Source organism: Sminthopsis crassicaudata, chromosome 1, assembly GCF_048593235.1.
Source record: "Sminthopsis crassicaudata isolate SCR6 chromosome 1, ASM4859323v1, whole genome shotgun sequence".
Classification (NCBI taxonomy): domain Eukaryota; kingdom Metazoa; phylum Chordata; class Mammalia; order Dasyuromorphia; family Dasyuridae; genus Sminthopsis; species Sminthopsis crassicaudata.
Window position 1 is genome coordinate 664,565,053 of NC_133617.1, and position 25,850 is coordinate 664,590,902.

The following is a 25,850-nucleotide window of genomic DNA, read 5'->3' on the forward strand; positions in this document are numbered from 1 at the left end:
CCACACCACAGCAGCAGGGCTTGCGCTTGCAACTTGTGGCGGGCGGCTCTAATGAAGCTGCTCCGCCTTTCTGAGTCTGCAAAAGGAGTGCGTTGGGTTCTGCGATTTGGGGTCTCATCCAGCTCTTCCAACAGATCAGTCTGAAATCCCATCCAGCTCTGAAATTGTGTGTGTGTGTTCCAAGTTCCCATTCAGACCTTGAACTTCAGCGTGCTACCATTTGGATCTATGCCCAAAGGGCTTTCAGGCTCATACCCTCTGATCCAGCACTGTCTCTTCTGGGCCTGTATCCCAAAGAGATCATTAAAAGGGAAAAGGCCCCGCGTGTGCAAAAACGTTTGTGGCGGCCTCTTTGTGGTGGCCAGAAACCGGAAACGGAGAGGATGCCCATCAGCTGGAGAATGGCTGAATAAATTGTGGTATATGAAGGTTATGGAATACTATTGCTCTGTAAGAAATGACCAGCAGGAGAAATACAGAGAGGCCTGGAGAGACTTACATCAACTGATGCTGAGTGAAAGGAGCAGGACCAGGATCATTGTACAGGACAACAACAATATTGTAGGATGATCAATTCTGATGGACGTGGCTCTCTTCAACAATGAGAGGATTCCGGCCAGTTCCAATAGAATTGTGCTGAAGAGAGCCATCAGTATCCAGAGAAAGGACTATGAGGATCTAATGTGCATTTTTGTTATTGTTTGCTTGTTTTTCTCACTTTTTTCCTTTATAATCTGATTTTCCTTGTGTAGCATGATAAATATGTTTAGAAGAATTGCACATGTTTAATAACCTTATTGTATTATTTGCTGCCTAGGGGAGGAAAATTTGGTGAATGTTCAATGTTTTGGATTACTTGCTATCTAGGGGAGGGGGTGGGGGCAAGAAGGGGAAAATTGGAACAAGGATTTTTGCAAGAGTTAATATTAAAAACTGCATATCTTTTGAAAATTAAAAAGTTTAGTTAAATATTGAAAACCATCTTTGCATGTATTTTGAAAATAAAAAGCTAGAATTAAAAAAAATTCAGTGCTTTAAAATCACCACCAGCTTTGACACTGTGTCTATGATTCCATTCCATTTTCCTCAGATATTATTTACTACAGCCCTGTAGTGCACTCAGCATTTTTCAAAGTATAATGAGGGGAAATAAGATTTAGTGAATATAGTTCCTGGACTCAGAGATTTCACAGTCTTATGGGCATCCAAGCATGTCATCTGATTAGGGAGCATTGGAATTTGGGATCCTTGAGGTCAGAGATCACTTTTGCCTTTCTTTGTGCTCAGTCAAGGGTTTAATAAATAAGGTGCTTTATAAAGGCTCCGTGATTATTAACTGAACTTTGAGTCTCGACTTCCTCTTCTCTGACAGGATTTCAATCTTGTCATAGAACTTATATACACACAGAGATATGTATATATTTTATCTCTGAGAGACTATACAAAGTGATGGGGTTTTATAACTAAAAGTTATTCATTTTGTTTAAATCAAGAGATACAAGCTGAATGTGCTGATAAAAAAAATAACAGCTGGCTTATTACAGGACACACAAATAACGATCTTTGTGATTAAGGGGAGAATAGCTTGGGTAAGGCACAAATAAAGATTGTCCCTCTTTTTTTTTCTTTTTACTGTATTTTGAATTCAATAATTTAACCCCAATACTACAGGATCAGAGAATTTAGAGACAAGAGGGACCTTAAAAATCACCTGACCTTTTTTTAAAGAAGAAACTGAGGTCCAAAGGCTTAATTTAACCAAATCAAAACAAATGGGAAACAGGGAGGGAAAAGAGGATAGTCAAAGGAGTGTGCTTATAGAGAACAAAAACCCTCACTTTGATTTTTTTAAAAAAATCATAACATTTTTTTCTTTAAATTGAATTCCAAATTCTCTCCCTCCTTCTCCCCCATACTGAGAAGGTAAGCAACATGATGTCAATTATATGTGTAAAATCATAAAAACATTTTCTATCTCAGCCATATCAAAAAGGAAAAAAGAAAAGAATGAGAAATTTATCCTTTAGTTTGCACTCAGTTCATCAGTTCTCTCTGGTGGATAGCATTTTTTACTTCAGAATTGTCTTAGATAGTTGTTTTGGTCAAAGCAGCCAAGTCTTTTACAGTTTAATCACCATTATAAGATCACTGTTACTATGCATAATGATTTCCTGATTCTTCCCACTTCACTTTACATCAGTTCATAGGTCTAGCCATTTTTTCCCCTGAAACCCCCTTCCTCATCATTTCTTTTAGCACATTAATACTCCATCATATTCAGACACAATGCATCCATTCTCAAATTAATAAGGATCTCCTAAAGTTCCAATTCTTTGCCACCACAAAAAAGACCTGCTATAAATATCTTTGTACATATATTATTTTTTAAAATTTGAATCTAAGATCATTTATTTGTTCGCCAGGCTACTGCCTGGGTCCCACAGCTAGTAAGTGTTAAGTATCTGAGGCTGGATTTGAACTCAGGTCCTCTTGTCTCTGGACCAGTGCTCTATCCACTGAGTCAAAACCTGGACAGTCTATCAGCACCATGCCAGGAAACTGAGCCACTTCCATTTGAATTGTCTTAGGAAGATTCTGAAAATCACCTAGCAGGATAAAGGTCCTTTCTAGAACTAAGCTGCCAAGCATTCCAACTCTACTGCGAGAGCACAACTCTGTTGGGTTGTCCACATTTTTTGAATGTCAAATATATATTTGCCGTGTGTGTGTGTGTGTGTGTGTGTGTGTGTGTGTGTGTGTGTGTATTATAGAAAACTGGGCAAGTGCTCATAGTCAGAAAAAGCAATGCAAGGACATTCTCAGTCTCTCTTAAAAATTTAGAATTATTATATGGCATGGGAGACACTGGCACAGGATCACCCAGCATGGCGTGCCCTCATCAGAGAAGGTGCTGGGCTCCATGAGCAAAGCAGAATTGAATTGTCCCAGAAGAAACTTTAGATGCACAAAATTAGAGAATTCATCCAGATGTTCATGGGGACTGTGTGAGTCTAACCTATAACAGGACATTTTGAGCTCCTGTTGGTCTGATCAGCCACAGTTAGACACACTGCAATTCTATTCTAACAGAGTGATGTCATTCTGGTGCTCTTGGAGAATGAGGAACAACAGTCAACCAACCAACTTATAAGTACATTTCTTTTCTTTGTTCTCTTTGGGGTATAAAACTAGTAGTAATATTGCTGGGTCAAAGGGCATGCACAGTTTTATAGTCCTTTGGGTATATTTCAAAATTATTCTCTAGAATGTTTGGAATGGTTCACAATTCCAGCAAAACTTTAGTAATGTATCCAATCTTCCTTATCCCCTCCAACATTTGTCATTTCTGAAAGGTGTGAGATAGGACTTCAGAGTTATTTTAATTTGCATTTCTCTAATCAATAATAATATAGAGCATTTCTTCCCTATGACTATAGATAGCTTTAATGTCTTCTTTTGAACACTATCTGTTTTTATTCATTGACCATTTATCAGTTAGGGAATAGCTCTTGTTTTATAATTTTTTAAAAATTGAGAAAATTGAAAAAAGAAGCCTTAATCAAAGAAATCTGATGTAACATTTTTTTTTGGTATTATTCCAAGGTACCTTTTCTCAAAATGGGGTTTCCCTAATGATCTCTTTTTAATTAGATCTATTTTTTGTTTTTATTTTGTCTGAAGTCATGATTGCTCTCCTTCCCTTTTTTTTTCTTAAAGCATAATAGAGTCTGCTCCATTTCCTTACTTTCACTCTATGTGTGTCTGTTTCAAGTGTGTCTCTTGTAAACAACATATTGTGAGATTCTTCTAATTCATTCAGCTATCCACTTTCATTGTATGGTAACCTCATCCCGTTCACATTGGGAGTTATGACTAACTGTGTCTCTGCAACCAATTTTCTTTTATTTAACCTTCTTTTTATCCTGTTTCTTCTCCAAAGTACTTCTGACCACTGCCTCCTGTAATCCTTACTTTTGTTTCCCTCTTTCCATATTCCTTTCCCCTTCTCCTGCTATGTCCCTGTTGGGTAAGATAGATTTCTATGCCCAACTCAGTGTGAATGTATGTGTATATACATATTATGTTTATATATGTACATTTTACACTATATACATATATTCTTCCATCTTGAAACAATTCTGATGAGCATTATCTCCCCCTCATTTCCCCCTTCACTATAAAAACTTCTATGCACATCTCTTTTATGTGAGAAAAGGTTCCCTTTTCTATCTCTCTCTTCTCTCTTCTCCCAGTGCATCCCTGTCTATGTAGAAATGACAAGCTTCTTATGAAATACTTGTATCATTTTGCCAAATAAGAATTTAAGCAGTTTCACTTTATTGAATCTCTTAAGATTTCTTTTTCAGGTTTCTCTTGAATCTTCTCTTTGAATGTCAAATTTTCTATTAAACCCTGGTCTTTTCATCAGAAATACTTGAAAGTCCCTTATTTCATTAAATAATTATTTTTTCCCTGAGGGATTATAACCAGTTTTCTGGGTTAGATTACTCTTTTCTTTGCTTTCTGGGATATCATATTTTCAGATCTGTGGTTCTTTAACGTGGAAACTACTAAATATTGTGTGGTTCTGATTGTGGTACTACAATATTTGAATTGTTTATTTTTGGTTACTTGCAATATTTTTTCCTTGACTTGAGAGCTCTGATATTTGGTTATAATATCCATGGGACTTTTCATGTTGTTACCTCTTTCAGGAGGTGGTTTATGAATTTTTTTATTTTTAGTTTACTCTCTGGATCTAAGATTCTGGGGCAATTTTCCTTTCTAACTTCTTGAGATATGATAGTGAGGCTCCTTCTTTGATCATGGCTTTCAGGTAATTCAATAATTCTTAACTTGACTCTTCTTGATCTATTTTCCAAGTCAACTTTTTTTCTAATATTTCACATTTTCTTCTATTTTCAAAAATTCTTTTGACTTTGTTTTGTTGTTTCTTGTTATCTCATGGAATAATTAGCTTACATTTGACTAATTCTAATTTTTAAGGAATTATTTTCTCCAGTTAGGTTTTGTACCTCTTTTTCCACTTGGTCAATTCTGCCTTTTAAGGAATTCTTTTCTTTAGTAAGTTTTTGTACTTTTTTCCCATTTGACCTATTCTGTTTTTAAGGTATTATCTTTTTCAATATATCTTGTGCCTCTTTTGCCAAGCTGTTAATTCTCTTTTTATAATTTTCTTGCATTACTCTCATTCCTTTTTCTAATTTTTTTCTTTATCTCTTTTAGCTCTTTTTAAATTCTTTCAGGAATTCTTATTGGGCTTTTGTTTAATTAGTATTTTTCTTTGATGCTTTGGTTGTAACTGTTTTCAAACTATTGTCTTCTTCTGAAATTCTGAAGTTCTTCAACTTATATTCTGAACTTATGTGACAGAACCTACAGATATTCAGAGGGTAACACATTTCCAGCAGAAGATATTTTGGAACAACTTTAGGAAAGGTCTACCTCAATCAGGCAGGGTAGGGGACTCAGCCCAGCCCAGGTGAAGCACAGAGAGGTCCAGGGCAGAAAGCCCTTCCTCCCCCAAGCACTGGGGGATCTACTGGGAGGCTCTTAGCTAAATACAGCAGCCTTGGATACTCTTAGTTCAGAAGGCAGCGATCAGCAGACTAGCTGTGAGACCTCCACCCCAACTACATTAGACAAAAAGTGAGCTCCCAAACCCCAGAATAACAAGTGGGATTTGGTATGCCCACCCATCAGCCAGCATCATTGATCCCAGGGCTGTGTGAAGCCTGCTGTTGTCTGTAAAGAAAGTTTGGGACAATCTCCCCTGTGCCCTAGGAGCAGACCTCAACCTTTTAAAATGGGCAAAAGAGCGAAAAGAGTTCTGACCATATATAGTTTTTATGGAGACAAGGAAGAACAGACCTCAAATCCTGAGGACACAAAGGGCAAAATGTCCAGATGAAGCCTCAAAGGATGAGATGAGTTGGTCTCCAATTCAAAAACCTTTATAGGAAGAATTTTAAAAGTATCTTAAAGAGAGAAGAAAAATGGGGAATGGAAATGAAAGCTCTGGAAAAGGAAACACAGAAATTGTCTGAAAAACAATATTCCTTAAAAACATTTTGGTGAAATGAAAAAAGAAAACAATTCCTTGAAAAACAGAATTTGTGAAATGGAAAAAATTCAATGAAAAAAATAAGTTATTTAAAAGGTTAATTGGCCAAATGCAAAGGGAGATAAAAAAGGTAATTGAAGAAAATAACTCACTAAACATTAGAATTAAACAAATTGAAGTGAATGATTAAATGAGACATCAAGAATCAAACAAACAAAACAAAACAAAAATGAAAAAATAGAAGAAAATGTAAACTATCTCATAGGAAAAACAACTGACCTGGAAAATAGATCCAGGAGAGATAATCTAAGAATTATTGGACTATCTGAAGACCACAATGGAAAAAAAAGGGTCTGGACAGCGTGTTTCAAGAAATCATCAAGGAAAACGACCTTATTGTCCTAGAAATACAGAGTAAAATAACTACTGAAAGAATCCATGGATCACCTCTGAAAGAAACAACAAAATGAAAACTCCAAGAAATATTGCAGCTAAATTCCAGAATTATCAGATCAAGGAGAAAATACTACAAGCAGCCAGAAAGAAATAATTCAGATATCAAGGAGTCACAGTCAGGATTATCTAGGACCTAGCAGCTTCCACTTTAAAGAATCAAAGGGCCTGGAATATGATATTCCAGAGGGCAAAGGAGCTTAGACTGCAGTCAAGAATCAACTATTGAGCAAAATCAAGCATTATCTTTCAGAGGAAAAGATGGACATTCAATGAAATAGGGGATTTTCATTATTTTTATTTGTTTTGTTAAATGAAATAATGAAGCCTTTATAATCCCTAAAGTGCTATTTAATTTTATGGATAGAAAATGCTGAGATTGCACAAAGATTTTGGGAAATATGGAAGGTAGAAAGTAAATATCATGAAAAATATTTCCTGACTTCAAAAATAATAAAGCTAGTATTTATATAATAGTATAGAACAAGATCTCATTTAACCCTCACAATAACCCTTCAAGATAGATGCTATTATTTTCTCCATTTTACAGATAAGGAAACTTAGGCAAACAAGAGCTGAGTGAACTTATCCAGATTACCCAGGTGTCTCAGACAGGATTTGAACTCAGGCTTTCCTGACTCTTGTCCAAAGCTCTCTCATCATCATCATCATCATCATCATCATCATCATCATCAGGTCAGTGTCATCATCACTATAGCATTTTAAGTCATAAAAATTTTTTACAAATATTATTTCATTTGGTTCTCACAACAACTCTATGAGAGTCTATGATTATCCCCATTTTACAGATGCACCATCTCACTACTAAAGATAAATCTGGGATCTCATCCATGTGAGTCTTCCTCATACAAATATAAAATCTCAACTCATCTATACCTTTCCCTTTCTTAATGGTTCTTGTCCATAGATGATCCAACCAACACAATAGAAGCCTTCCTTTGGCTTTCCTAATATTTCCTAGAAATGGGAACACAGCCCTCAGGATGTTCAATAGATATTCTTCTCTCTACCTACAAAAATGGCCCTCCTTATCTGGCTAAGTGCATCTTTGGTATACTTTTAAGTTGGAAGCAAGATGTTATCATTAACATGTTGCAGGTTATTAACATTACTTACAATCCCTCTTTTCCCACCCCCCCACATTGTCTTTCCCCTGTTCTAGGGTCAGTTTTACCCAGATTACCCACATAACAAGTAAGATCATTCAGTCAGCCAATAAGCATTTATTAAGTACACACTTTGTGCAGGTCTGGATATACAAAGAAAGACAAAAAACAGTCTATATTCTCAAGAAGTCCATACTCTATTGGAGGAGACAACACGAAGACAATTACGTAGAAACAAGATACAGATGAAATCAATTGGAGATAACCAGCAGAGCCAATTCAACTTTAACAATATGTTCCCTCAAGCCCAGGTTCAATGTTTTATCATTTTTTTGTTTTACCATTCAATTCAGGTTGTCAGGTTTCTTCCTCTCTATGAATCATCTGTAAAGGCATTGGATTTACTTAGGTGTTCTCTGTTCATTTACAATCTCAGCTAGTTGGTGTAGTGAATAGATTGCTAGACTCAGAGTCAGGAAGACCTGCATTTGAATGGAGCCTTAGATGCTTATTAAACAAGTAATCCTGGCTAAGTCACTTAATCGAGGTCTGCCTTATCTATAAAATGGGGATAATAGCACATATCTCACAGAGTTGTTGTGAGGATCAGATGAAATAATATTGTAAAACACTCTGTATGTTTTAAATTCTGTAGTGACGATGATGATGATGATGATGATGATGATGTTACAGAGCTGCTAGGTGATGTAGTAGATAGACTACTGGGCTCAGAGTCAAAAAGACCCCAGTTCAAGTCCATACTCAGATATTTACTAACTATGTGACCCTGGGAAAATCACTTAAACCTCTGTCTCCCTCAGTTTCCTCATCTGTAAAATAATAGCACCTACTTTCCAAGATTATTTTGGGGATCAAATGAAAGAATGTAAAAGTAGAGTGTACTTAGCACAATGTCTGGTATGTACTAAGTGCTTAACAAATCATTTATTACTCTTTCTTATTTAGTAGTTTGGAAAGGATTTTGGAGTAAACTGGTCAAAACCTCACATCTTCTAGATGAAACTGGAATTGTGACAGGCTCAGGGCTAATCAGGTCATGGGCAGGAGGAGTAAAATTTGAACTTGGGGCCTCAGCTTTCAGTCCAATATTTAGGTTCTAAGATTCTTTCTGCTGGACATTTTATGCTCCTGAGGTTCCTTCAAACTTTCCAGTCTTTCCAGCTTTAAGAACCTAGAATTTGATTGAATTCATTCTGTTCCATTCCTATAGATTCCTGAGTAATAGATTTGAAGCTAGAAAACTATTAGCTTGAGTTTCTGCTGCCTTATTCACTAGCCTAGTGATTTTGGTCCAGTTACTGAAATTCCCTGAGTTTCCTTATCTGTAAAATAAGAGATTTTCAAAGCAAGCATAGGATGGCCTAAGTCCCTCTTAGCTCTCAAGTCTATGATTCTAGTTCTGGGCTACCAGTTTAAGCCATAGTCAGATAAGAATCACTTCCATTAGGGTTCTAACCTTTATTAGCTCAGGGCTCTCAGACAATTCATTTGCTCTTCCTGAACTTCAGTTCCCTCATTTATAAAATGTAGACATCAGATAATGATCAGAGAGCCAACTTCTGAGCCAGGATGAGGGTCCAAGTCTTACTTCAATAAGACTGTGATGCTAGAGACTAAGATTAGAATTTGCAGAGCAGTTGCTAGTCTATATTGGTACTGGGAGTTCCCTTCACCAATGAGATCACAGGGTGGTACTAAAAATAAAAATATGGAGTCTACCTATCTCACAGGGGGGTGTTGGGAAGAAAATTCTTTAACAAAATTTAATATAAATGAGAATTTTCATTATTCAATCAATAAGCAGTCATTCAAGATCTGAAAATAAAATTGAATTTAAAATATTTATTAAACAGAGACATTAAGACAAAATGAAATAAAGCTTATATTCCATAGAAAAAGGCAACATGTAAATCTATAGAGAATAAGCATACACAAAATACAATCAAATTCCATGTACTTATTACTTCAGTATTTCAAGAATCTGTGATTGCATTGGTGGAAGGGAGGGTGGGTTGGTTGGTTGGTGCCCTTTGTTCTCGAAGAGGACCCAAATGACATTAGAATCGAGTTACAGTATGTCTGACAGTGGCTAATCAGACCAATATGAGCTCAGAATGCTCTGCCACAGGTCGGTCACAAGAAGTTCCTGTGAACATTTGATGGATTCTCTAACTTTGTACATCTCGTGTTTCTTCTGAGCTAATTCAATTCTGCTTTGCTCATAGAGCCCAACACCTTCCCTGATGAGGGCACACCATATTTTTTTTTTGGTGGGGGGAGTATAAGAGCCGTCAACCCATGTCTTACTCATTTTCTAATTCAGGAAGTTAATTGCCTTTGGGGTTGCTGTTGCCAAACATTTCATGGTCCTGTACCCAAAGTGGTGATAAGAGCCTCCAAACTTAGCTAGTGTGGTCCTTGGTCCCAGGTCTGGGTTAGAAGCCTGCTAGAGCCACAGAGATCTCAAGGTCACCTTGGCTTGAGAGCCCCATACCATTGTTATTGCCACCAGGAGGCCGAGCAGAACTCGGGCCAGGAGTTATTATTGTTATTATCGTCATAGAGCTGAAGACAGAGGGCTGTGAGTGGGAACAGGTGAGGGTCAATACAGGAATTCTGTGGTTGAATAATAGGAGACTGTCATGTTGTGGGAGAGATGAGAGGAGGGGTGACTATGATACTAATTTTCCCTTAAAGTTTAAGGAGTTGAAGAATAGCCAGGACAATTGGAGAAAATATTGAATTTGCAGCAGGAAGACTGCTTCAACTCTCTCCTCAGATACATATTGCTTGGCCAAGCCATTTACTTTTTTTTCCTGTATTTAATGGAGATATCAGTAGCTTCCTCATAGTGTTATTGCAAAGTGTAAGGAGATAATATCTGTAAAGGGCTCTGCAAGTCTTCAGGCTATAGAAATGTGTGTTGGTCCTATGATTATCAAGAAGACCGGATTATTCTCTCATCATCTGCTAAGATTTATCTAGTACTTTTAAGTGCTTTTGCATAGATTATGGCATGAGAGCCTTACCACAATCCAGTGAAGCCACAGCTCTTATGATCAATCCCATTTTACACATGAGGAAACCAAAGCTGAGAAGGATTAATGGTTTATTTCTCAGGAAGTATTTGAAACACAGGTCTTCCTGACTCAAAGTCCGGTACTCTAGGCCACTTAGTGTCAGGACTGACATGAGGTGAAGCAAAGAATGAGCTATCAGGTCAATGGGATTTGAAGAGGGTTCTTAAGGGAGGAGAGGAAATCCTGGGAAAGGGTGGGAGTGATTTCTAGCATAGAGCTTGAGTGTGGGGAGAGGGTTAGAGAGATGGAGAGAGGGTGCCAGCAAAGGGCCTTAAGAAGCTCCGTGGAATGTGAGAGGTTATCATTATTCTAGCTGGGACGACTTTCAGTTCTAGAGACCAGCTCTCCTCTCAATCAGCCCTGCAGGGAACCCCCCCACCCCCTTGACCTTCCTGCCTCCTGCCAGGCGGGGGAGAGCACTGACTTTGGCAGCAACTACCAGCTGTGACGACTCCTCCCTTTGGGAGTCCGATCTGGTAGGAGGTGAGAAATTCCTCTTAGGCCAGTAAACACCTCGTGAGAAAAAAGGCAGGAAAAGGGACACAAGGGGAAGAGGAGTTCGCAGATCAGGGCATTTAGACCTGCAAAGAAACCTTAGATATCATCTAGGAAATAGTTAACAAAATCAATATAAATCAGTGAAACCTTATGTTAATATGTGGTTTTTCTAAAGTTGGTTTGTTGATCCTTATGATCCCTTTTTTTATTTGAGTTTGACATAAATTAATTAGTCCAATTTCCTCATTTTACAAATGCAAAGATTGAACCAAAGAGGGGGGGTTGTCCAAGAGAACACAACCAGGAGAGGGAGAGAAAAGGGAAGGGAATATAGGGGGAAAAAAGAGTAAAATACAAATAGGATTGAATTTGTTTTGGGAGGGGTAATTTAACATGTACTGAGCTAGAGAAAGGTCCCTAAGAAAATAGGGGAATTTGTTTTGCTGTGGAATCCAATTCTCCTTTCTGTATGGATTTTGTTTGCTGAATTCCCCTTTATAGCCCTCTAGACTATAAAGCTCAGGTGTATGGGGTGAGGGAGATCATTGCTAAGTGGTCTTTAAAGCCCTTTGCTCCTCTGAAAGCTAGGATCCTGTGAGCTCTCACTGCTTCAGATTTCTTTGGTGGATCCTGCCTTCTCTAGAGTTAGACTAGACATCTTCCCAATGGCTCCCAGTGCTGTCTAGTGTCCGGGGCTGAAGTGTGGGATGTCTGTCGGTCTGGGGGCTCACCATGGAAGAGAAAGTCCACGGACTGCATGGATGAATCCTTTTGCCTTTGTCTTCTTTCTCATGGATGAATGGTTTCCCTTGGGTCACAACCAATGCTGAGACTATTGAATCTCAATGAGAGATGGTTGAAAAGAACCTTGGATAGGAGTCAGGAGACCCAGGTCCCATTTCTGACACTAATTATGTGACTTTTGGTGACCCCTCTGGGTCTCTTGTTTCCATCTCTGTAAAATGAGGGAGTTGGATTTCTCATTAAGGTCCTCACTAAGGATACCTTTCTGTGCTTGAATTTCTTTCTCAGGTCCTACTAGAGCACTGACATACTGGGTTTTATGTCCTATTGTCCTTCCAGACTCCAACAGTCTATATTCCAAGTTCTAGGTCTCCTTTTAAAGTTGACATTACATATTCTAGGTTCTAGAGTCCCTTCCAGCTCCAATGTTCTATATTCTTTGCTTTGTCCTTCTATAGTTGTGAGATGGGCCACATGAGAACATGTTTAGTCAGAATTTAGTCAGACTTTATGCACTGATCTCTTTGGTGGATGTACCACTGGGTGGTGTAAGGTGGGAGGGGAAGAGTTACTGTCTTTATTGGAACTGAAAGAAGGATTAATAAATTTAGTATTTTCCCAAATATCTTCAAGGTATAGGAAGATATTTACAGCATCATAGAACTGGGTAAGTAAGTGGCTAGTGATCAGTAATTACCTAGGAAATTGCAGGGTTTTTTTCCTGTAGTATTAAAAAACGTGGAGGTGGGTGGGTGGAGAAGGGGCTCCCTCAGATCCCTGAGGCTTGCTTCTGACAGACTCTCTTCTAGATATGTCTTCTCTTCTTTCCTAATGTCTATTTTTTTATCTGAAATTTTCGATGCTTAGAATCTTCCTTTTGGAAGCATCCAAGCCCTATCCATGCTCAAAAGCAGGGATGTTTGGAAAAGCCGAGGTGTACATTACTTATGATATTAGAGATCATCTAAATAAGAACCATCATCTTTCTATAAAGCCTGAGGTCCTCACTTGGGTCATTGGGGCTGTCCCATTGTGGACAAAGGACTCAGGTGTCTTCCATCCATGACTCAAGAGGACAGATGGGTGCTTTGTCAACACTGAATGTGGCAAATCTGAGGGAAGTCTCTTGTTTTTAAACTATTTTGTTGATTTTATTTTGATATTACCTAAGTCTCTCTCCATATGTACCTCATCCTCTTTCCCAGAGAGCCATTTATTTCATATAATAATTTTATAAGGAAAAAAAAGAAATAGAAAAGAGGAAAAAACTCCAGCAAACTGGAAAAAAATTGGATAATATATATACACTGTTTCACACCCATGGTGAGAGGAGAGGAATAGGAGAAAGGGAAAAGGTATCTTTCTATGGAGCCAAGTCTTTTACTATAATTTTGCAACATTCATTTTTAAAAAATATTATTTTGTGGTGATGGTTCTTTCCATTTACATTGTTATAGCCATCAAGTGTATTGGGATTTTTTTTGCCTTGCATATTTGACTTTGTATCAGATGGTACAAATCTTTCCATACTTCTCTGGGATTCACTGTATTTATCTTTCTTCCAGCAGGGTGATATTCTATAACATTCACACACACAGGTTACTTAGCCAGTCCCCAAATGATGGGCATCCTACCTTGCCTCTACTACTTTTCTCCCATAGGATCATTGTTAATGCTCTTCCTCTTTCTGATATGGCTTGAAGACCATCCCACCTGGCAACTAGCCTCCAGGAGTATATACTAGAATGTCTCCATCTTTACCTGCAGGGATAGAGATTGGACCTGGTGGAGAGCACCTCCTTTACCAATGTAAAATGCACCTCCTTGACAGCTTCTAGTCTTAAAGAGTGTTGCTGTCACACTTAAATAGAGAGGAAGGCTAAACTGTCCAGAAGGAATCCTGGGGACCACATATTGTCTTATATAACCACATATGTTCATAAGTATGTACGTATATATGTATACACATGCAAATGTAACATGTGTGTGTGGTTATTGTTGTTAATACAGCAACACATTAAAATCAGATAGGAATACTATTTTAATCTAGTTCAGGCTCTTCTCAGAAATGGGGAGGGTTGAATGAGGTTCAGAGCACAGAGGTTAAGTAACTTTTTCAGTCACACAGTTTGTATGTCAGAGATAGTCAAGATAGTTCCTCTTAGCTTTTAAGTTAAATAAAGGCTTATTGCTTTTCTCATTTTGTTAAGTCTTTTGTAAGTCTTTCTAAATCTTAAGACAATTGCAATGGAAGGAGAAAAGCCCTTATCCCAGATATGATGTAAAAAAATATGATCTGAGAAACATACTTTCTGTGTAATTCAATCATTTTATTAATAAAACCAGCAGGTTATTAATAAAAAGATGATTATTTGGTTATTTCTCTTAGACCAAAGACAATCATGATAGTAGGGCTATATAGTAGGCATCTAATGAAGGGCTGAGTGTTTCTTTTGGTTAGAGAAATTATCTCTGTACTCAGATTATCTCCAGCATTGGGCTGTCCAGACAAAAGAATTTGTCTGTTCCCAAGCTTGAGTAGAACATAATGGGCTTCCCTGAATTAGATTAAAATTTTGGTAATGTTGGATGGAATCTGACCAAAATGAGGAAAGATGATTAAGTCTCATTATCGTTAATGTCCTTCAAGAGACCGAACTTTAAACCAGGACTTTGGATGAGAGAGAGCGAGCTCTGACTCTCCCCAAGATAGAAGTTATTAATAATCATTTCTCTCACAGCCAAATAATGACTTTTGCCTGAGCTTATACAGATGGTAAGCCACAGAGGAAGGATTAAAAAACAAAAACTAAGACAAAAACCGATCCAATAATGTTTGCTGGGCTCAGACAGAGTTCTAATCTTCACCATAAAGTTATGACCCTGGTCAATTCAATTGAATACAGCAAACATTTTCTATCTGTCTGCGTTGTACAAAATCATGAACTCTATGCTGGGGATATAAGGATAATAGATGACATTGCTTCTATATTAGATCATGGAATTAAAGCTTGGGGAATAATCCCCAAAGAAGGTGATCCAGCCCAATTTCCAATATTTTACAGATGAAGAAACAAACCAAGGCTATAAAATTAAACGCCTTATTCAAAGTTACATAACTGGTAGGTAGAAGAAAGTATTCTAACTAGCTCCTCTCATTTAGGAGGAGAGTATAATACAGTGGAAAAAGTACTCTTTGGAGTTAGAGGAACCAAGATTCGAATCTTACCTTTAATTTTTACTAAATCACCCTGGGCATGTCACCTCTCCAGGTCTTAGTCTTCTCATCTGAAAAATTAGAGATATTGAAGTAGATGACCTCTAGAATGCCCCTAGATTGAAGATCCTTCAAACCCACATCCTTTCCCCTCCATCATGTTGTCTTGGGAACTATAGTCTAAAACAGGAATCAAAACCTATGTGATTTCATAGAATATATGATAGAATATGTTAAGGAGAAAGGTATACCCTCAAAATTTGAACAGAAAGAGCTCACTTTCTGCTAGTCACAAGGCTAATCCTAGCCAAAGACTGGCTCTAGATCCCCTATGGGTTTTCTCAGAAACATGAATTATGGGTCACAATGGGGCGAGAGAATATAGGTGTCTCATTGTGAAACAGACCCATTACTGGAGATACTCCAGGACCCACAGGCAGTATCTGCTTTCTAGAACCCCTACACACACACCTCCTGTCCCCCTGTTGCTGTGACCAATCTGACCCAGCCCAGAATTTGGTTATGGTGAGTCCTTCCACGCGGAACAGGGTGATATTGACAATGTTGGGGGCCCCTTTTCCCTAATTTCTCTTTCCCCAAGTCATGCCATTTCCAAGAATATTCCATGCAACATGTATAATCTATATCAAATTGTTTCCTTCTCAAAGAAGGAAGAAACAGGGAAAGAAGGAAAAAAATTTGGAACTCAAATTTTTTAAAATGAATATTAAAAATTGTTATTACATCTAATTGGAAAAATAAAATACAAAAATTTTCATTAAAAAAGAGAATATATCATGTAAGCCAGAGAGCTGTGGATAGCCTCTTCTTCATTCTTGGGTGGGACCAACCCCCTAGGCACACATGTGGGGTCCAGATGGTAGTTGAGATGTTCTCCCCTCACATGTCAGGGTGAGAGCCTCTCACCCAGGATGGCACCAAGGACTGCTCTGAGCTTTGTTCCCTTGCTGTAGCCTCATTCCTCAATCCTCTATCCGTGTGAGGCACAAAAGCCTTCAAGACAAAACCATGAAGTCACATTTGGGAGGCAGGGAAACCTCCCTCCATGATTTTTATCTCTCTCTCTCTCTCTCTCTCTCTCTCTCTCTCTCTCTCTCTCTCTCTCTCTCTCTCTCTCTCTCTCTCTCTCTCTCTCTCTCTCCCTCCCTCCCTCCCTCTGGCTCTTTTTCTTTCTCTATATCCATGTGAGAAAAGGATAGAGAACTGCCATGGACAAGTCATCTGATTCCCAAGTGCTCCAAACAATTCTAAAACAAGAAGTTTCAAAGAAAGTGCTCACTTGTACTATAGAAGGAGTTTGCTCTTCCAAGAATTCCCTATTTCCTTGAAATCCTAGCTTCTGTCCCCCTCTCAGTGTCTTTTAGCCTTTTGTAGAAATGGGAATTGTTATTACTATTGTTTTCTATCAAAATGTCTCTTCTTTCTCTTTCTCTTCTTCCTCTTATTTCTTCTTCTTTTGTAGAAATGGGAACTGTTATTACTATTGTTTTCTATGAAAATGTCTCTCTTCTTTTGTAGAAAAGGGAACTGTTATTGTTTTTTATCAAAATGTCTCTTTTCTTTTTTTCTTTTTCTTATCTCTATTTCTCTGTCTCTGTCTTTCTCTTTATCTGTCTCTCTATCTTTGTGTCTCTCTTTCTCTCCTTCCTTCTCTCCCTCCATATTTGTCTTCTTTCCCCTCATGTTTCTTTCTTTCTGGATGCATGTCTCCTTTCTTCTGTCAACACTATATTTTGACAGAAAAGTGAAAAAATCCAGTCTATCATCCAGATGTTGTCACATTTCCAGCTGCTGAGGACCCAGTAATACAAACATCCAGATGGTGAAAGATATTTTTCCATTTTCATTTGGATTCTCAAACATTTTGTAGAAAGAGCTTATTTTTTGTCATGCCGAGGCTTCAAAGTGCTTCAATATCCCCCCACCCCATTACAGACACTCCCCAATCTCCACTGAGAGCTGCTGGAGAGATGGAAAGCACATGGCAGGAGAGGTAGGGATTATGGGATCATAGCTTTGTACTTGGAAGAGATTTCGGGAACCATGAAATCCTGTCTCCTTTTTTACCGATGAGTAAGCAGAGGCACAGATTAGTTAAGTGATGAGCCCAAGATTACACAGCTATTAAGTGTCTATGGTGGAATTTGAACTTGGATCTTCCTGATTCTAGGTTCTACATTCTATCCCTTAGTCTTTATTCTCCCCTTGAATAGCTGGGAGAAAAATTCTTCTGAACTCCCAGGGAGGTTGTGGTTTAAGTATAGAGTCTCGGATGATGGAGCCTCTGGTTTGAGAGGAAGATGCAGCCTTCATCCTTAGGGAACCAGGGTCTGAGATTAGAGACATTAGAGCAACGAGCCCAGCCTCCTTAGTTTAGAAACATTAGACAAGGAGTCCAGCCTCCTTAGTTTAGAAACATTAGACAAGGAGTCCAGCCTCCTTAGTTTAGAAACATTAGACAAGGAGTCCAGCCTCCTTAGTTTAGAAACATTAGACAAGGAGTCCAGCCTCTTTAGTTTAGAAACATTAGACAAGGAGTGCAGCCTCTTTAGTTTAGAAACATTAGACAAGGAGTCCAGCCTCCTTAGTTTAGAAACATTAGACAAGGAGTCCAGCCTCTTTAGTTTAGAAACATTAGACAAGGAGTCCAGCCTCCTTAGTTTAGAAACATTAGACAAGGAGTCCAGCCTCCTTAGTTTAGAAACATTAGACAAGGAGTCCAGCCTCTTTAGTTTAGAAACATTAGACAAGGAGTCCAGCCTCCTTAGTTTAGAAACATTAGACAAGGAGTGCAGCCTCTTTAGTTTAGAAACATTAGACAAGGAGTCCAGCCTCCTTAGTTTAGAAACATTAGACAAGGAGTGCAGCCTCTTTAGTTTAGAAACATTAGACAAGGAGTGCAGCCTCTTTAGTTTAGAAACATTAGACAAGAAGCCCAGCCTCCTTAGTTTAGAAACATTAGACAAGGAGTCCAGCCTCCTCCTTAGTTTAGAAACATTAGACAAGGAGCGCAGCCTCCTTAGTTTAGAAACATTAGACAAGGAGTCCAGCCTCCTTAGTTTAGAAACATTAGACAAGGAGTGCAGCCTCTTTAGTTTAGAAACATTAGACAAGGAGTCCAGCCTCCTTAGTTTAGAAACATTAGACAAGGAGTCCAGCCTCTTTAGTTTAGAAACATTAGACAAGGAGTGCAGCCTCCTTAGTTTAGAAACATTAGACAAGGAGTGCAGCCTCTTTAGTTTAGAAACATTAGACAAGGAGTCCAGCCTCCTTAGTTTAGAAACATTAGACAAGGAGTCCAGCCTCCTTAGTTTAGAAACATTAGACAAGGAGTCCAGCCTCTTTAGTTTAGAAACATTAGACAAGGAGTCCAGCCTCCTTAGTTTAGAAACATTAGACAAGGAGTGCAGCCTCTTTAGTTTAGAAACATTAGACAAGAAGCCCAGCCTCCTTAGTTTAGAAACATTAGACAAGGAGTGCAGCCTCTTTAGTTTAGAAACATTAGACAAGGAGTCCAGCCTCCTTAGTTTAGAAACATTAGACAAGGAGTCCAGCCTCCTTAGTTTAGAAACATTAGACAAGGAGTGCAGCCTCCTTAGTTTAGAAACATTAGACAAGGAGTGCAGCCTCCTTAGTTTAGAAACATTAGACAAGGAGTCCAGCCTCCTTAGTTTAGAAACATTAGACAAGGAGTCCAGCCTCCTTAGTTTAGAAACATTAGACAAGGAGTCCAGCCTCCTTAGTTTAGAAACATTAGACAAGAAGCCCAGCCTCCTTAGTTTAGAAACATTAGACAAGGAGTGCAGCCTCCTTAGTTTAGAAACATTAGACAAGGAGTCCAGCCTCCTTAGTTTAGAAACATTAGACAAGGAGTCCAGCCTCCTTAGTTTAGAAACATTAGACAAGGAGTGCAGCCTCCTTAGTTTAGAAACATTAGACAAGGAGTCCAGCCTCCTTAGTTTAGAAACATTAGACAAGAAGCCCAGCCTCCTTAGTTTAGAAACATTAGACAAGGAGTCCAGCCTCCTTAGTTTAGAAACATTAGACAAGGAGTCCAGCCTCCTTAGTTTAGAAACATTAGACAAGGAGTCCAGCCTCCTTAGTTTAGAAACATTAGACAAGGAGTGCAGCCTCTTTAGTTTAGAAACATTAGACAAGGAGTGCAGCCTCCTTAGTTTAGAAACATTAGACAAGGAGTCCAGCCTCCTTAGTTTAGAAACATTAGACAAGGAGTCCAGCCTCCTTAGTTTAGAAACATTAGACAAGGAGTCCAGCCTCCTTAGTTTAGAAACATTAGACAAGGAGTCCAGCCTCCTTAGTTTAGAAACATTAGACAAGGAGTCCAGCCTCTTTAGTTTAGAAACATTAGACAAGGAGTCCAGCCTCCTTAGTTTAGAAACATTAGACAAGGAGTCCAGCCTCTTTAGTTTAGAAACATTAGACAAGGAGTGCAGCCTCCTTAGTTTAGAAACATTAGACAAGGAGTCCAGCCTCTTTAGTTTAGAAACATTAGACAAGGAGTGCAGCCTCCTTAGTTTAGAAACATTAGACAAGGAGTCCAGCCTCCTTAGTTTAGAAACATTAGACAAGGAGTCCAGCCTCCTTAGTTTAGAAACATTAGACAAGGAGTCCAGCCTCTTTAGTTTAGAAACATTAGACAAGGAGTGCAGCCTCCTTAGTTTAGAAACATTAGACAAGGAGTCCAGCCTCTTTAGTTTAGAAACATTAGACAAGGAGTGCAGCCTCCTTAGTTTAGAAACATTAGACAAGGAGTCCAGCCTCCTTAGTTTAGAAACATTAGACAAGGAGTCCAGCCTCCTTAGTTTAGAAACATTAGACAAGGAGTCCAGCCTCCTTAGTTTAGAAACATTAGACAAGGAGTCCAGCCTCCTTAGTTTAGAAACATTAGACAAGGAGTGCAGCCTCCTTAGTTTAGAAACATTAGACAAGGAGTCCAGCCTCCTTAGTTTAGAAACATTAGACAAGGAGTCCAGCCTCCTTAGTTTAGAAACATTAGACAAGGAGTCCAGCCTCCTTAGTTTAGAAACATTAGACAAGGAGTCCAGCCTCTTTAGTTTAGAAACATTAGACAAGGAGTCCAGCCTCCTTAGTTTAGAAACATTAGACAAGGAGTCCAGCCTCTTTAGTTTAGAAACATTAGACAAGGAGTGCAGCCTCCTTAGTTTAGAAACATTAGACAAGGAGTCCAGCCTCCTTAGTTTAGAAACATTAGACAAGGAGTCCAGCCTCCTTAGTTTAGAGTAAGATGTGAAAGGGATGCCCGAGGTAACACAGACAGTAATCAGCAGACTTCTTTCTGAGCTCATTCCCTCCAATACACTAAGTGATCTCAGGACCCCTCTGGCCTCTCCCCTATTCCTTGCCTCCAGAAGCTATTTTTATCAGGCAATAATGACACTTCGGGCCCCTGCCCTCCCTGAAGGGAATATGTGGCCCTGGCCCAAGGGGGCCCACTGTGAAGCACACAGATGGCACCTCAGGAAAGCTTTGTAGGGCAGCAGCAGGCTGTGAGCTGTGCTGGGGGCCATGTGTGAAGATTTAAAAATAATCTTAGATGGGTCTTTCCATCTTATGTTCTGTGCAGCTGGCATGGCCCAGCGTAGACCAACTCAACATGTTAGCAAGATGCTTCTCTGATCCTTTTGAACCCCTCTTCGTGAAGGCTGGGAGGGACAGACAAATGGGACATGGGGTGGGGAGGTCCACCTTCAAGGATTCCCTTCCTCTAACTCACTCACTCTGCTATCCCCAGTCATTTATAATGGAGAGTCACCTGCTTAGTGACCAAAGAGCTTATGGTTACCTAAACTCAGATTTTATAAGAGGATAAAAGAATATTTGGGAGGGGATTTGATTTGGGAGGGGACTCAGCTTGTCCCTAGAGAAGGGATTTTTAATTATTTCTATGGGAATGGGTCCCTATGGAGCCTCTTCTCAATATAGTATCTTTAAGTGCAAAAAGCAAATGCATGTACTTCTATAGGAAATAAATGATACTGAAATGCAATTTTCATGGGCACCAAGTCAAGAACCCCAGATCTGTGGTGACTACAGCATTATGTGATAAGTGTATTAGATAGCAGAAGAGCAGAGGAGAAGGGCAGGTATTCCAGAGCCAAGCCTTTGATTAGACATCTGGCGATGGAGACGCTTCTCTCATAATGACGTCTATGATCTCACTGCTGGGCTCTGATTGTTCTGTATCCTGAACCCCTTCGTGTGTGGGTCCCTGAAAACTCTGGTTCAAGGCATTCTCTGAGTCGTCATCTATTCAATATCATAGCTCTTGAGTCTATTTTCTTTTTAAAATAAGTCAAAGCAGAAGATACTTAATATCAAAACAAAGATATTTTAGTTATACAAACTAGCAAGATAAGTAACAAGATTCTGTCCCATGTGCTCACAATATACGCACAGAGTCTCATGCCATTGGTGGGAAGGAAAACACTCATTACCTGGATAGTTTATAGTCTTAAGGTTGTTTCCTAGTTGAAAAATCCCTCTACCTTTGCATTTGACACTTATTCCAGCAACACAGAGTTAGTGATATCATCTACCACTCCTGACTCAGCTGTACTAGCTATGCCTGCTAATTCTCTGCTGAGCTTTTTCTCTATAAGTTCTCTGATTATTTGCAGCTTTTAAGAAATCTCTCTTCAGAAGAGTATTCATAGCATTTTTGCTAGCCTTGGGGGTATTTTGGCTCTCCTGTGATTCGCATTTATGGTACCATAATTAATAACTATTAATATACCATAATCAATTAATACAATTATTAAAAACCTTCCATTGTGATAGGTGCTAGAGATGCAAGTATATATTTTTATTGCATTCTGGTAAAGTATTTGTTTAATATTTCTGCCTCTCTATATTTGTGAGATTGTTTATGCCCTAATATAGATAACTGGAAAAATGAATATTCCTTTCTGTTCCCATTCAATAATTAGCAGAGATGCATCACCTCCGATTTTTTTCTAAAATTTTATTTAATTCTTAACTTCTTGTTTGTATTTTTGTTAGAGTTTTTCATGTCTGGAAGGGATACACTGAGGTCCACCATTATTATAATTTTATTACTTCTTTCTTCAATTTGGCTATTTTTTTCCTTTAAGTATAAAGATACTATACTATTTTATGCATATATTAATCATTCATATTCATTTATCTGTGTTTAAACATAATGGAATTTTGCACTTATTTCTTTTTATTTGTCTATTTTCAATATAGCCTTGTCTGAAATCTTGTCTATCCATGCAAATTCATTTGAAGTATAATAGATTTTGCCTTTGCCCTTAATCTTTACTCTGTGTGAACTTATATGTTTTAAGTGTGTGTTTCTTATTTTAAAAAATGTTGCTGGATTCTGCTTTCTAGCTGGATACATAAGTCCTGAGAATGAAATAATCTCTGTTTACAAGGGATTACATGTTAGCAGAGGAGACAATAAGTACACATACAAGTATAGTATAAAAGAAAGGAAATTAATACAAATATCTTTTGTTTTATTGATTAGTTTTAGCTGTCTGACTCTTCAGGACTCTATTTAGGGTTTTCTTGGTAAAGACCACTGGAGTGGTTTGCCATTTCCTTCTCCAGCTCATTTTACAGATAAGGAAACTGAGGCAAACAAGGTTAAGTGACTGACTTAAAGGTCACACATTTAGAAAGTATCTAAGGACAGATTTAAGCTAAGGAAGATGATTTTTCCTGACTCCAAGTCTGGCATTCTATATAGAGAAATTAAATACTTGATAGTTTGAGAAAGAAGTTATTTGCAATTAGGAGAAATCAGGAAAGTCTTTATGCAGAAGGTGCAGCTTAAAGGAAAAGATGGATTCCAGGAAGTAGAATTAAGGAGAGTGTTTCAGATCTGGGGAATGGCCCATGCACTCATGGAGAGTATATGAGGAACAAGGAAAAGATCATTTTGGCTGGATTAAAGAGTACAGAAGTGATGGGCATGATGTCCACAGAAAGAGCATCGCTCCACTCTCTCTTTCTTCATCTAAATTTGATCATCCTCTTTTCCTAGATATTTTTTCCTTCTCTGGGTTTTCAGACATCACGATTCTCAGGTTTCTTCTCCTCCCTGACTACTGTCTTCCACCCTTCTCAGAACAGATCTGGAATAGTGTGCTCCATTTGGAGTGCCACATTCTAGGAAGGTCATTGAACAGCTGGAATATCTTCAGAGGAGTATGACCAAGATAGTGGAGAATGCCCTGCAAGCCCAAGTTAAGGGAACAAGGGGTGTTTATCTAAAGGAGAGGTGACTTGGGAAGAGGAAACTCTGAAACATTTGAAAGGCCATTCTGTGGAAGTGGAAGTAGTTTTATTCTTCATCACACACCCCTCCCCCCAAGTGAGAATTGTGATCAATGGGTGGAAGTTGTAAAGATGTTCGTTTTATTGTCCAAAAGTAGAATGGACTACCTTATAGGAGTGAGTTCTCTATTGCTAGAGGTCTCTGGGATAATGTAGAAAGCATTCTTGCATCAAGTTGACAGTAGACTAAATGCTTTCACAGTACCCTCCAGGGTCTAAAATATGGTGGTTTCCTGCTAATCCAGTGAAAACAATTCCCAGAGAGTTTGGTTTGGCTTTTTAAAACCCCTGGAGAAAAGAAGCTGTCAGCAAAAGAGACTAGGCAGCTGCAGCTAGGTCTGGGTGGGGCAGGTCACAGGAGACTAGATTGGAGGTTGAGAAGAAGGCAAACAAAGCATCATGAAATTGGGTAATTTCTTGCTTAGCTCTGTGCCTGCACATAATAACTTCTTTAAAAATGTTTACTGACTGACTTTTTGGGGAGTCCAATTCCAGGGCTCTTCCTCCAGCCTCTCTGCCTTCCTTTATTATTTTTCTTCCTCATAGTTTCTTAGTTTATTATTTATCTCTTCCTCATAGTTTCTTATTTCTCTTCCATTTTCCCTCCCTTATCTCTCCTCCCTCCTTCTTGTCCTGTTCCCATTCCTCCCTTCTCTAGCCTTCCTATTCCATTCTCCTTTCCTCCTCTTTCCTGTAGCTTTTCTCTTCCATTTTTCTTCCTCTGTCCCTTTCCTAGTCTTCCTTTTCCATTTTAATTTCCTCCTTTCTTCTTCCTCCTCCACCCTACCTCCTCCTGTTTTGTCCTTCCTCCTCCATTTTTCTTCTCCCCTATTCTTCTCTCCATTTTCTTTTCATCACTTTTTCTCCTTCCTTTTCTAGTCTTCCTTTTCCATTTTCTTTCCTTTCTGCTTCCCTCTCCACTCTACCTCCTCCTATTCTGTCCTTTCTCCTCCACTTTCCTTCCTCCCTATTCCCTTCTCCATCTTTTCACATTTCCCTCCTTCCTTTTCTATTTTAATTTTTTCCTTTCTTCTTTCTCCTCCACTATACCTCTTTCTTTCCCTGTTCTTCTTCCTCCCTTCTCTCTCTTCACACTTCCTTCCCTCTCCTTCCCTATTCCCTTCTCACTTTCTTTCCACTAGTTTTTCCTTCCTTTGATTCTGCTTCCTCCTTTTCCCCAGTCTCTCTTCTTTCTCTTTTTCCTTTCTATTTACTCCTTCCTTTTCCTTCTTTCTCTCCCTTTCTCCCTCTTCTCTCTTTGGAGTGGGAAGAACAGATGGCTGGAGAGAAATGTCATTAATCCTCCTCCACATAAGCCAGAATGGAGAGCCAAAAGAGACCTGTAACCTTCACACTGTGTCTCACCTCCCCCCCCTGTCCAGCAACCTTTCATTCCTCAGATGTGCCAACTCTGAACAATGCTGTTCTACATCAGCTCCAAAATAGCCACTGGCCCCCTGACTTCTTCTCCTTTTATAGCCTTGTCCCTATTGTAAGGCTCCCCCAACCCCCTCTGAGGGGGGTGGGATGAAGGGCGGGGGAGACACCAGTGACATGGGGAGGGGCAATACCGGCTGGAGATAAAGACCCTGAACTAGACCAGAGTCCAGCACTGCCTTAGCTCCCCTGAGCTCCCCTTCCTCTGCTCTCTTCTCCCTGGGATCACTCACCTACCTCCCCCTTCTTTGCCTCCCCAGCCGGTCTCCATGGCTCCCAAGAAGCCTGATCCAAAGAAGGAGGATGCAAAGGCGGCCCCCAAGGCAGCCCCAGCTCCGGCTCCTGCTCCCCAGCCAGAGCCCCCCAAGGAAGTCGAGTTTGATGCCTCCAAGATCAAAGTAAGTCACTTTCCTAGCTCTCTCTCCTGGGGGTGAGAGTACTGTCAGCTCTGGATGGATTCTGAAATTCAAAAGAGGGATGAGATTGAATTAGGCTAGACTTCTGGAAGGGGAGACTTAGAAAGAGAAGGAGATAAGCAGAAGAGACTTGGCAGAAGAGAGTCTGGGAGATCAGGAGAGATTGGGAGGCTGTATCCCGGATGGTGTGATACAAGGAGGATGGCAAAATATGAATTTCCAGGAGGAGGGGGAATATTAAAAGAGTTGGAGGACAGAAGTGTATGCAGGGTATTTCACTGGAGTGATAAGAACGTTGGATTTGTAAGTGGAAAAATCTGAATTCAAATCCCAGTTCTAGCATCTAATTTCTGTGTGATCTTGTTCAGAGCAGTGAGTGTCAGTTTTCTGAATTGTAGCATAATT

The 25,850-nt window shown here is 39.1% G+C and overlaps 1 protein-coding gene across 3 annotated transcripts in view; it reads left to right on the forward strand.

Moving 5' to 3' along the window:
- The first annotated feature begins 15,672 nt into the window (after positions 1-15,672).
- The window catches only part of MYL3 (myosin light chain 3), a 28,939-nt gene continuing 18,761 nt past the window's right edge, over positions 15,673-25,850 (forward strand). Inside the window, exons 1-2 of one of the 3 annotated variants that reach the window (XM_074283114.1) lie at positions 15,673-15,750; positions 25,290-25,427. In XM_074283114.1, the coding sequence (XP_074139215.1) occupies positions 15,748-15,750; positions 25,290-25,427 (141 nt within the window). In that variant the 5' untranslated portion in view covers positions 15,673-15,747. Of the gene's footprint in view, positions 15,751-24,885; positions 25,085-25,289; positions 25,428-25,850 lie in introns of those variants that run through there. The other 2 variants (XM_074283113.1, XM_074283112.1) reach the window with 2 other exon arrangements.